Source organism: Prinia subflava, chromosome Z (assembly GCF_021018805.1).
Source record: "Prinia subflava isolate CZ2003 ecotype Zambia chromosome Z, Cam_Psub_1.2, whole genome shotgun sequence".
Classification (NCBI taxonomy): Eukaryota; Metazoa; Chordata; class Aves; order Passeriformes; family Cisticolidae; genus Prinia; species Prinia subflava.
The window spans coordinates 15344910-15357880 of NC_086283.1; the positions used below are offsets into that span (position 1 = coordinate 15344910).

General features: G+C 41.8%; 1 protein-coding gene across 8 annotated transcripts in view; it reads right to left on the reverse strand.

The window, feature by feature from the left end:
- The window catches only part of ADGRL3 (adhesion G protein-coupled receptor L3), a 491700-nt gene that overhangs the window by 137527 nt on the left and 341202 nt on the right, over positions 1 to 12971 (reverse strand). For all 8 annotated transcript variants that reach the window (XM_063423663.1, XM_063423656.1, XM_063423662.1 and 5 more), the window contains one exon: positions 5977 to 6057. In XM_063423663.1, coding sequence (XP_063279733.1) covers positions 5977 to 6057 — 81 coding nt within the window. The remainder of the gene's footprint in view (positions 1 to 5976; positions 6058 to 12971) is intronic.

Consider the following 12971-nt stretch of genomic DNA (forward strand, 5'->3'; position numbering starts at 1 on the left):
AAGCCACTGTCAAAAGAATCTCCTGGGTGCTTGTCCATGTCCATTTTGAGCTTATCAGGTCATACGGTGGCTTCAAACAGCCTACAAAGAGTAACATTTCAAGGCATCTTTAAATCACAGTTCAGGATGATCTCCATAGCAAAACTCCTTTACAAGACAGTAGCCAGCTGGTAAAAAAAAAGCTTCTTAAGAAATGCCCTTTTAAATTTTTTTTTTCACATTACTAAGAATAATGGAAAAGGTGTTAAATATCACTCAGACTGTTCTTTCCCCCCTTTCCCAAAATCCTCAAATATTTTCAAGTGTAAATACTTTGAACAGTTTCCACCAGCACATAGGAGTTAGCACTCCTCCTTGAGAGACTTTGTTAGCTCCAGCTTTCTGCTAGAGCAAATGCTGTTATCTTATAAATAAACAGCAATGCCCCAAGGTGCTCCTCTGCAGTGAAAACACACATTCCAGAGAAATCAGAGCAACAGTCCAGCACCACAGTGAAAACCAAAACGGTGAGCGGTCTGCCATTAACCCTTTCTGACTGTGGAGAGCTACAGGCAGGACCTCACCGATGGCAGCAAGCAAACAGGAGAACTGCATGCTGGCTGCAAGATTTCCAGGAGCTCTGGCTGCTCTGGATGTGATAATCGCTAGCCCCAGCCATGCTACCTAATAGAAATTAATAAATACAGAGTATGGCCCATGTTCAAAGCAGCTGCCTGCCCCAGGAACATCAGTGTAGTCCAGAAAAGTGGACATTTCAGTACAGACCTGAGCCACAATGGGAGATTTTCTGAGAGTGCTTCATAAAACTGAGAAAAGCATTGTATCAGAGCTCATCCATCTCTTCATCATTTTGAGGACCCAAACAAGCTCATATCTGTCAATAGATTCCTGCATCCACATCTACCACTCTGCCCAAAACCCACCCCATTGCAAGGTCGACCCGTGTGCAAACAGATATCCAGCCTCGAATGAGGCTGCCTATCACAAGGAAAAAAAAAAAAAAAACACAAAAAAACCCCACAACTCAAATGAAAAGAAAACAAACAGCAAAAGAATACAACAAACAAATCTCTGTAGACAGATTCAAGAACAGACTTTGAAACAAGGCAGCTGCAAATTCACAGTAGACATGAGGCTTGCAGTCACTGCAAAACCTTTCCGCTGATGGTGCAAGTGTGGTGACTGGCATTTCCCTTCCACACAACTGGTGCAACACCAGCTACCTGCATGCCTGTTACACACTGCCTTCCTAAAAGCCACGTGGGATAACAGAATGGTGCTGGCTTGCTGCAATGAGAACTCGCATCCCATGCTGGAGTGAAGGAAGGGGATGCTCTAGTGGGCTCAGGCCAGCCATGAAAGGGAAATCCTGAGAGATGTCATCCTTGAAAAAAAGGCTGAGCAAAACCAAAGTGCACGACCAAGAAAGCGAAGGATGCAATACAGCATCCCGGAATCACATAGGGAAAAAGGAATGAGGGTCCTGAGCATAGGAGACCTCAAACAGCATTCACTGCATGATCCTTTCTTGACTTAGAGGCATCAAATTACCCTCTCTCCTGGACTCTTCCACCTGAATGATGTGAGGTAAAAAAGCTGCCTTAAGAAGCTGGACAGCTATATATAGTTAGTTAGTTATATATAGTTAGTTAGTTATACAGCTAACTCAGAAGGAGCAGGATGAGTAAAAACAGGACCTCTGAGAGCAGCAGAGGGACACTGTTACGGACTCCTGAGCTGAGAGAATGCCTTCCCCAGTGGCACTCCAGCAGAAAAAGAAAAAGCCTGGAAAATGAATGAGCCTGGCCAGCTTATAGCAGAGAGCCCTGAACAGCACCTCTCTCACAGTGCTGGACCTGGGAGGGAGAGGCAGGCAAGCTGGTGTCTCAGGGCCTGGTGAGCACGGGATACATGACCCCATGTGTCAGCTTGAATTAAGGCAAGGAGTGCAACTGGGCCTCGCTGCCCAGCTCTCCCCTTTCTCTGGACCTGGGAAGGAGGACAGGGGCTGTGCAATAAGCCCAGCTGTCAGATCCTCCTTCATCATCTGCAAAGCCATCGACCCTCTCGGGACCTTTAGGAGGGAAAAAAATAAATAAGACCCAGAATGCATACTTACAAAAAGCCTACTCTATTTCTGGTTCTAAGATTTCACTGTGCTTCTGCTGTTCAGGAAAGGTTCTCCCTCGGAGACTGCAAATGCAAAGGGGGGAGAAATGGCAAAATGGACCCGGGTTTTGAGGAAAGAAAGCACAAAGGGACATCTTCCACTAAGCTGGCAAAGAAAGGTGCAAACCCAGCAAAACCTCTGGCTTCCTAATGTGCTAAGGACTAGGGCCAGATTCTGTGATTATGGAATATGAATCTATCTGAGGTTTACAGGAAAACCTCCCACAGTGCCTTAACACAGTGCCACAACAACCTCCCTGGCTAGAGAAATGCATGCAGAAGGATAAGAACTTCCTGTGCATCCTTTATTTGATATTTATTTCTGGAACTGGGGACCAGTACAGAGTTTTGCTTATCAGGTAATGCTTAGGAAATATACTGACTTCAAGCATATCGATCTCCAAGATAACTATTCTCTGGACTTAAACTTAGAAGGAAACCTTTGCAAAACACACCAGCTCAACAGGACAGGAGAGTTTTTCAGGCTACCTAGCTTTAAATGCCAGACATACGTTTCAAGTTTAGTATGATACGACATATACATTAAAATCTGCTTCTACACTGCTTTATAAATAGTTTTAGTGCACATATTTGGTGTGTTTAATTCACTTCTTTACTTTGTTTTAGTACCTGGCAGAATTTGAGTATAAACGTTTAGTTTAATTTAATTTATTGCTATACACGACAATTCTATAAAATCCCTTTTCAAGCCAGAGTATGAGTGTCACTCTCATCTGTGAAACTTCTTGTTATTGTCAGTAACCAGAGATCCATTTTTAAACACAGATTTAATCTTCAGTCTGTGATATCACAACCTGAAGTCTCAGCTATGCCTGGAATTATTCTGTACAAAGAAGGTGTAAACACTTGCATAAAAATCATATAGTCACATCCAAATTGTTGGATTGAAAGGAGGAGTAAAAATATAGTTAACAGTGCTTCATATACGGAACTAATTTTACAATAGCCTCAAATTAAAAAGTGGGTGGGGACTAAGAAGTGCCTTGATGAAAAATGCTGATTCAAGGCTTCATTTCAATTCAGTGATGTATAGTGTCATTACTGGGTGGCTGCACAGAGCAGTGGCTCAGAGTAATTACCCTGTAATGCACAGTGACACTAATGTACTAGTAAACTACTGCAGTTTATACTCTATTCACCACCAGCGTCAGGACTCTGAAAGGCAGGTAAAAATCCCCTGCATGCATAAACAATGTGTGTAAATGTCACCAGTGATGAAATCTTTAAAAAAGAGAAGGAAGAGGCAGTTACAAATAAATCTGTCAGCTGAGAATTGCAACTGCATAGGCCCACAAAAGCACTAAAGCTGTATCTTTTTTTTTTTTTTTTTTGATAATACAGGAAGGAAATATGTTTCTCTTAAAGCATCTTACCCAGGTTCTATTTCCATTTATTACAATTAAAACCGTAAGGTGGCTGCTTCTTTTTGCCACTCTAAGAGCAAGGTTGGCCTGTACCTGGCTTAGTGCAAGGGGAAGCATGGAAGGGAAATGAAGAGCATCAAAGGAGTAGTCAGAAGCATTAGTGGTTTATGCTGACTGCCATAATGGTTCTCTGGTTTTAGAGACCCAGCTACAGGAAATGTGAAAGAACACAAACTTAAGGACAGATGTTTTGAGTCCTTTGTTTAAAACAGCTCTTGTGGTTAAGGGAATGAAGCTTGGAAGCATAACCCAAGCATGTCCTAAGGTGTCAGAAAAAGCAGACAAACAAAAAGGAATTATAAGCCTAATACACTTAGAGAAAAAAGAAAAAATATTGCAATACTCTAATGAATTCTGGATGCTGAGGCTAGAAATGAAGCAGCAGAGCTTCACATCCCACATCCCAGGGCCAGAGGAAAGCCTTGTTCTTCCCTCAGGAAACAGTACCAATTACTACATTTTTAACAACCAGTAGTCACCAGCTAAAAGATTGATGCCTCCAGAGCTAACTTTCTCTCTGGCCCTCTCCTGTTACGTTACACAAGACTATTCAAATCCTTTTACCAGCACACAGCAGCAATAATACCAGTCCATCCACCATGAGTAGCTCCTTCTTTAAGATCTCTCAAGTAGGGGGACGGAGGCCCTGGTGAAAGCCACCAGTGTAGCAGTTCATGTTGGATAAACTCTATTTTAGCCTCTCTGCAAGCACTGCAGCTGTTCTGCCTGACCCACTTTGCCCTGCTCCTGGTGGCACTGCCATTCATCTTGCTGAGCTAGCTCTGCCCTCATGAACAGCAGATCACTGAAGAGTTTTGTTAGTCTTTAGCTCTTTCAGTTTGGAGAAAGCAAGAGGTTCTCTGTCTGCTGCTGTTCCAGTATCCTTGAATCTTCTATAGTCTGTTCAGATGCCAAGGCAAAGATTTACATTGACCTATTCTAAGTAAGCTCTGATTCATCACCTCAATGACAGACTAGAGCAAGAAGGTCCTGCAAGCCATAACTGTCTCTGCCTCACTAGAGTGCTCTGCTATAAAAGCAAGGTAGTAAATTTTACCACAGACCTGGAGGTTTTCAAATGACTTAGAAGAAGCTGATGATATGTTCATGTCAAATCCCAGGGTAATTCACTTAAAGCTGAATGGAGGTTGTGGACTGCCAGGAGATTATACACAACTAGCCTGACTCATTGCAAAACCAGATTCTGAGAGAGGATTGTGAATCTGGAATCATTGCACCACCCAGTACATGGCTCCACCTTCCATTTATCCATTGGCAGCAGTTAGAGAAACATGTGCAGACACAAACACACATCAACAGCCTTACAGTGCTGTTGCACAATGGTGACAATCACCACGCAGGTCAAATTGGTACTCTTTCTGCCACTGCAGCTCCCTTGGAAAAGTCTGAAAAAGGGAAAAACCCCAAACCCAAGGTATAGAATATCTCCAGGCTGGCTTCTTCCTCCCCTTCTTCCACAAAATTCCCTGGGTTTGATGTACTTGCACTTGCAGTGCTGACCAATGAATCCCTTCATATTCCTGTACGATTTTCACTTTGCTATTATCTATTCCAAGAAGAAGAAGCTATTTATTTCGGTATCATACCTGAATATTGACCAGCCTAACTGAAAGGAGCAAAGGGAGGTGTAAGAAGTCTGCACCACCAGATACGCTTGCTTTGGGGACAAGCTCATTTCCCCAGGCCTCAGGGGCAACCACTGGGGAATGATTGTCCAAATGTGGCAGAGGAATCAAGGGCTTGCATTCATATTGCTTTATTTGCACCATTCAAGACCGGCACCTAGAAACAGCAGGGCTATTCTGGACTTGCTCTGCACATATTGGCTACTAGCATTGCTCCCCAGGGCAATCATCCCACCTAAAATTCGAGTCATCCTCTATAATGAACTCCTCATCAAGTCTAGAAAAAAACCCTTCAAGCAACAGCAATGCAGACTGAATCCAGGTTTGAACCAGTAGAACCCATTCTGTACCCTTTATTCACCTCAGGGGCAGCTGAATTCTGCCCTTTTGCATTTTGCTATCAGCTCCCTGTGCCTTTGCACTGCCATTAGGAAAGAAAGGTGCAAGACAGAGGGCAGGACCTCAGGTGTACCTCTCCCTGCAGGAGCAAACCAGTAGGGAAAGCAAATCAACCTGTGAAGTGATGGGATGTTCAAAGCTATGTAATGGGACACTGTCATCTCACATACATCTCTCCTGCATGAATTAATTTACTCCCCAGAGTGTCCTTGGATGGAGGGTTGGCCATGGAAGCTCAGTGAACAAATGAGTGATATCCACCCGTGCCTGTGGCTGGTTTGGAATGCGAGTGAATGGAGACTGTCCCACTGACTCACCCTTGGATGGCGGTCTCTCCAGATCCGAATCCAGGTGGATCGGTGGGGCAATGTAGGAAACCTGCCCATGGTGAGCCTGACCTGTGGACAAATAAGGGGTTTAGTTCTGCTGTTTCCTACAGAGCTCTATCAGGGCTATAGTCAAATACACAGCATTTGGATTTAAAACAGATTTGCAAGTATATTGTTCTGTGTGTTTTTCACAATGAACTTCCATTTTGTGGAGGCACCTGGTGACAAGCTGAAATCACTTCCATCTCTCACTTTCTCCTTGCAGATGTAGGTAGTCTGTTGAACTTTAGTTACACTTGGTTTACCACTACTACGTCTACATTACGCCATGTTCTCTTGGAACCTGCTCTCTCTCTCTATATATATATGCTATGGAAGAGAATTCAATTTCACACAAGCTCATTCAGTCTGTTAATGTCACTTTAAAGAGGGAAACAAACACTCCTATGTCACAGTCATTTTTGGAAGAAGCATGGTATGAAGTACAATACCACCTGTTTGTCCCACCTGCAGGAGACACACATACCATTTTTCAGAGCTCAGCATTGCTTTCACATGAGTGGAAGATTTTTTGGTTCCCAACACCATCATGCAGTTTCTCAGTTGTTAAAGACTCAACCCTTCTGTAGCAATTTGGAGGTAACTAGAAAGAAACTTCTATTTATAATAAAAACATTTTTTTACAATTCATCTATTTACTGTACCAATTTACAGGGTTGTTAATCTCTTCTTCTAAACATGGAAAGTTAATGACACATAGATGATGATAACAGTTAGAATAACCTTCCCATTTCAAGTAATATTCGTTCTGCAATAAAAGCAGTTGATTTCTCTTAAGAGACACATTCCAAATAATTAATACAGCTCCCTGTTGACATTTGCTGTTGTTGCTCCAAGCAATTTCCAACCTAGCATCACAGGCAATGGAGCAGTGGTACAGTCTTCAGGCTTCTTTGTAATGACATTCAGGAATACCACAAGCACAGTATGCTGGTGCACATAATATGTTGAAAACAACTCTTCAGGGAGATAAAACATTAATGGGAAAGGGGAGAGAGGGGAGAAAAAAAAAGAAGCGTGTCCGAATGTGCAGGTTATATTTACTGCTTTACACTGAGGATGACTCAGATAATTTGCATTACAACAACTGGACAAAATTCAGGTTTAAAATCTACCAACACATCATAAATTCTGTATTTGCTTTTAAGTGCTTTAACATGAGAAATCTGCTTCAGGCGAACCCATAGCAAATAACAAGTTCCTCTGCTTTCCTCTTCTCATGTACATGTTAAAAACTTATTTGATGTTATTAGTGAGCAAAAGTCATCACTTAAGAGCTGCTTGGTTCTGCAGCAGAAACAAGCGGACGGTCTGCTCTCACTCCGAGCTGCTCAATGTGCAGGATGATCAGTGCCCCTATTATCACAGAACAGTCTCCTCATTTGCTGCATCAAAGATACCACTGAAATACAAAATAGCTGAGCTTGGCAGGAAACTCTGGAAATCACCTAGCCCAGCTCAAGGGCAGCAAGAGCCCATAGCAAGTGTCCAATCTCATTTCCAGTATCCCTAAGAATGGAGACTCTACAATCTCTCTGGGCAATCTGTACCAGTGCTTAGTCACCCTCATAGGAAAAAAAAAAAAAAAAAAAAGGCAGAAAAGCTTTTCCACTATCTGTCTGTAAGAAGAGCCCGGCTCCATCTTCTTTATTACTTGTCATCATGTACTTATACCTATCAGTAAGTTCCCCTGGATGATCTGGTCCAGGCTGGATATTCATAGCTTCTTTGCCCATCCCCATAAAGAGATGCTTCAATCCCTTTATCATCATTATGGTCCTTTGCTGGACTTGCTTTGGGCACACTGCTGACACATGGTTTATGGTTTATTTTGTTTGTTTATTTTTAATCACATGGTCTTCCTGGGAGCAAAAAAACAAACAAACAAAACAAAAAACAAAACAAAACACAACAACACAAAAAAAAACCCCAAAAAACACAAAAAACAAAACAAAACAAAAAAAAACCCAAAAAATTCTGGAGGCTGGATTAAGGAAGATACACACACATTATACAAAAGACTAAAAAACATCTGTGAGTTTGTTTGGACATTCATTACAATTTAGTAATAACTATGAAAGCTTATTATTGCTTTATTAAGAGTTTTACTTTATATGGAGGAAGCAGTAGCATCAAATGCTCTCCAGTGATAAATGAAACAAGCTGCAGAAAGCTTTTATCTATTTGCTGCTGATGCAAAACACAGTACTTCCAAAACAAACAAACAAACAAACAAACAAAACCAAAAAAACAACAAAACCCCCCCCAAAACTTCTGTTACTACTACTACACACTACTACTAAAAAAACAGACTTCTGTTAGACTGCACACTTTCCACAATGCTAATAATTCAAACTTTGGGTTTTAATAGTCCTTCTCAAAAAAAAGCTATGTAAACAATTGTTGTGATTCATTTTCTGGGTATGAATGCCAAGTCACTTGTCATTCAGACTCATCAGAGTGTTCACACTGGAGAAACAAGGGGTCTCCACTGTTACTTTTTAATCAATAGAATCACATATTCCCTTTGGTTTCACTATAATTGCCAGAGGTGACCTTTGAGACAGTTGAAGCAAGTGGAGGTATCTGAACCAAGGCCTGGCAATGGGACTGGTACACAAGCACATTGTCTTCTTGGCTTTAATGGCATTAGAAGTGCTGTCACTCACCCAGTTAAAAACCAAAATTTTAACCAATGGACCTATGAAAGGTTTTCAGACTGATAGCACTGACACAGCTCCAATTATCCTGACTGACAGAATGAGCTTTCCCAAGTGAGGCCGACTCCCAGTCCGTGTGGAGTGAGTTTTGCAGTTTCAGATGCCTGCAAGTCCCAGCCCTAGGAACGAGGGACTCCTATCTCCCTCTCTTCAGCTCCAGTTGCTATAGAAAACCAATTTAAAAGATGGATGTGAAAGCATCAAAAAAAAAAAAAAAAAAAAGGCAGAAACACTCCAAATTCCACACCTCTCTCTCCAATCCTTCAGCTGTTTTCTCTGCACACTGAGTCTGAGCTGACAGTGGTGCAGGAAAAAGAAAGACTTCTGACAAAATACCAAAGGTCAAGATGTCTCTGTTGCTGATGGGAAATTGAGCGTGCCTGGTATTGGAGCAGCTTGCATGTCCTTCTCCCAATCCCATCCTGCCTATAACCATCTGCTCTTTCTGCAGCCGGCTCCCAGGTAAAAAAGTAAACAGCAATCAAATGTAATCATCAAAGTAACGTTTGATGAAGTTGCCAATTTTGTACCTACCAGCTCAGGTTGTGTTCCATTTCTTTTATCCCTCTTGCCTGGAGAGACCTTTGCCCATGGCTCCCCGTGAGGGCTGGAAGACAGCTGTGGGTCATCCCTGACCTGCTTTTCTTGCATCACAACACAGGGGTGCAGGTCTGGCCAATACTGCCTAAATATCAACACCATCTCAGGTGAGACGGGGCACAGGTAGCCACAAACCAGCAGTCTTCATAGCAGCCAGGCCACCTGCATGTGCTGTGACAATGTGAAAAAAAACCCCATGTTTGGTAGAAACAATTTTTGGAGCAACAATATGGCTATGACCTTGAAGTCTATCTACTACATGCCTTCCTCAGATAGAGGAAATGAGAAAGATGTTTGTGAATTACAAAAAGTGCTTGACTGGCCATTATTTTCAGGTCTGCCACATGAGAGATACAATGCATTTTAAAAAGCCAATAACTTAGAAGAACAAAGATAATATTTTGTGAAGACTGAAGGAAACATAATAGCTTGGCCTAAGGGATTTTTTTAAACTTTTTTTTTTTAAAGGGATCTGGATGCTCATAGACAGAAAATAAACATCCACACATCTTCAAAAATCTGCCCCTGAGTGATTTACTGATCTACAGATGCAATGATATAAAACTACAGAAAAAAGTTTGCAAATGCATGGAATAACCAAGAAAAGTAGCAACAAAGAAGTCTCATCCGTGTATGTATTAAAACCACTTCCTCCTGATCCTTTTTGGATGCATACCCACTGTTTGCAGCACCTGAGAGGGCAGGCCTTCCTCCTGATCCTGGGCCAAATTTCCATTGCTGGTGACATTTAATTTTTCTAGAGTACAATGCCTATTGTCATGTGTGCACATGGGAAACTTTTCTGCCTGGCCCCTGCTCATTTTCTATCTGAGATTTTTCCACTTCACTGTCAAAGAGAAAACGTGAATAGAAAACATAAGACCGAAAGATTCAAACCCCCAAAAGCAAAGGGAAAAAATCACCAACATTTACCAGGCTAAAAAGAAGGTTTTTTAAAACATTTGATGACTTGTCTCCTAAAGCCCTGGTGATACCATGAAGATAACCAGTCACCTGAATGGATGGCTCTCCCTTTTCTCTGCTGCTCCTTTGCTCAGTGCCCATGGTGGGTATGGACAATCATGCACCTTAATTGCAGTTCTGCCCCACACTTGACTCAGATCCAGCTGCAGCAGTGAGAAGCCACCAGCAGATATATTTTTTTAAACAAACATGCTTCAAGTTTTTTGTTCTCAAGGGATGAGAGTCCCCTTTCTTTGCTGTCCTTAGCCAGAGGTGATCACTGCAACACAATTTTTGCTGTCAAGTCAGATTACTCAGATTTCGACCCATTTTCCAGCTTCTTTTAGCATTCTTTTGTCTTCCACAGGTTCACCAGTTCCCAAGATCCTTTTTAGACAACCTAGTCAGCATTTCATGTGGAGGATTTAATTTAATTTCGTGCTGTTATCTCTGATGACCCGTGTTCCCAGGTACTGCCTCTCCTACACCCCTTCTTGTCTGCATCTCTGAATGCAGGCACCTCCATGGATTTAATCCCTCATCTGTTAGTCCATTTACTTGGATCATTAATTAGTTAATACCCATGAAACCACACATCCATTCCTGAGCCTTTGATTTCAGTTCTTCAGATATTTTTACTTTTTTTTAAGTAACGATAGGATGGACACATACTAGGTATGCAAAATACATATTCTGAGAAGTCTTCGAAAACATGATGACAATTTTACTAATATGTCTACAGACAAAATATTCTTTACATGCTGTGGTGCTTTTCTTCTCATGTAACTGAAAAAAGTAATTTTTAAAAGCAGTCCAGTTTGTCTGTGAAAATCTGATCTATAAAATACAACATTACCTTTTGGGCACATTTATATAATTCTGTAAGCTTTAGGAGGATTTTTTTAAAAATCCAATTTATTATCTACCAAAAGACTACATTCATTTTGTTGGAGGGCAGCTTCTAGGATCGTCACTCTCATCGTCTTTAATTTTCAAAGCTAGTTAATTTTTTTTCTTGTCCTTTTTTCTCCCTTCATGAGTCTTTTTGAAACCCATAATATGTAGGCATATATAAAAACATATGAAAAGAGAAATTAAATAGCTGGTGGGCTTGTTAACAAACTCTTTTGACATGCCATTAAACAAATTTAATTCAGACCTATTACTCTGCGTATATTCTGACTTCTCCTGGCAGCCTTTTTTTCTTCCTTTCATCAATGACTATCTTTACAAAACACCATTCCCTCACTGCCCACCCTCTTCCATTTTGCATTAAAAGCCTCCTTTTTAAGTAAACCTTTCATAAAGCCATTCTCTTCCTTAGACACGTCAGAGTTAGCACGGATTCTGTCCACTGCCTCATTTATTCATGGCCTTTTATGGAGTCTCTCTCTTTCATCTGTACATCTCTCTTTCATCTCTCAATGCCATTTAACTCCTTAGGTTAGCAGCAACTCACGCGCTCCCTCTTCTTCCCTCGCTCCCACGGTCATTTCTCTGTCCTTCTCTTGAAGCCATGGATGCTTCTAAATACAAGAAACACTCTTTTCCAAGAAGAACTCTCTGACTACACTATTTCTGTTCTATGGCCATTTTGCATCTTGCGTTTCATACCGGGAACTATCGCAAGACTAAAGCCACTGCAGCAGGAAAAAGCAGGGTACCTGCAGTGTGGCTTCCATGAGGGACAGCTGACTCCTGGTCATGTCTGCCTGCTGGAAACAGAGGGTAACAACACCAGCAGCCTCAGTGGGCTATGGCCGTTTCCCAGTACTAAAGTAAACATCAGGCTCAGTCAAGGCAGCTGCCAAATGCAAAGACAACCTTGGATGTGAGGAAGAAAGTGCAATGAAGAATGCGGGGAAAGGGGTAAACTGGGAAGATGTTTGGCTAAGTCCCTGTCACACATGCATCTCATGTTCTAGAGTAAATGCAAATGCAAAAGCAGCATCTGGCAGTGTGTCTGTGTGAGCAGAGGCTGGCCTAGACGTATTAGGTAGTACTATTCCTGCTTTTAATTTGTCATAACAAACAGCCCTAACCATGAGAGGAAGGAAATCAAAATGACCCTTTTTGATGACCAAGCTGTCCCGCATGTGACAGGCACTACCCGAGATGGCCAAGGCTAGGTTTGAGCTACAGGGTACAATAAGGACAAAAACAATGCCAAGGGAATAGGTAAAAACTGAGTATTATAGCAGGTCAAACAACTGGAAGCTTTTCACTAGTGGCAGACATGTATTTTCCAAGGAGTATTTAGGACTCAGAAACTCAAGTTCCAGCTGAAGTCAGAGGTGAATGATCTTCTTCAAGTCACACTAGGATTCCTCGTTTTGACGTGTGGTCATTGTAATTTGTGTCTTTAGATGAATCTCATCCTTCTGTTAAGGACTTAAAACATTTGATTTAGCAGCACCTTGGCTCCAGTGATGCTCTTTATCTTGCAGTGCACATTCCAAAATCTACCCTGTGGTACAAGAGCCTGGTATAAAGGCTGGGAAAGAAGAACTAAAACACCTGGGAAATATTTCACATGTGCTATGATAATTAAACTGTGTTAAACTTATCTCCTGTCTTCCCTGACCCCTGCCATATGGCAGCACATGTAGGAAGGCTGCATCCAGCCAGCTTTCCCCAGTG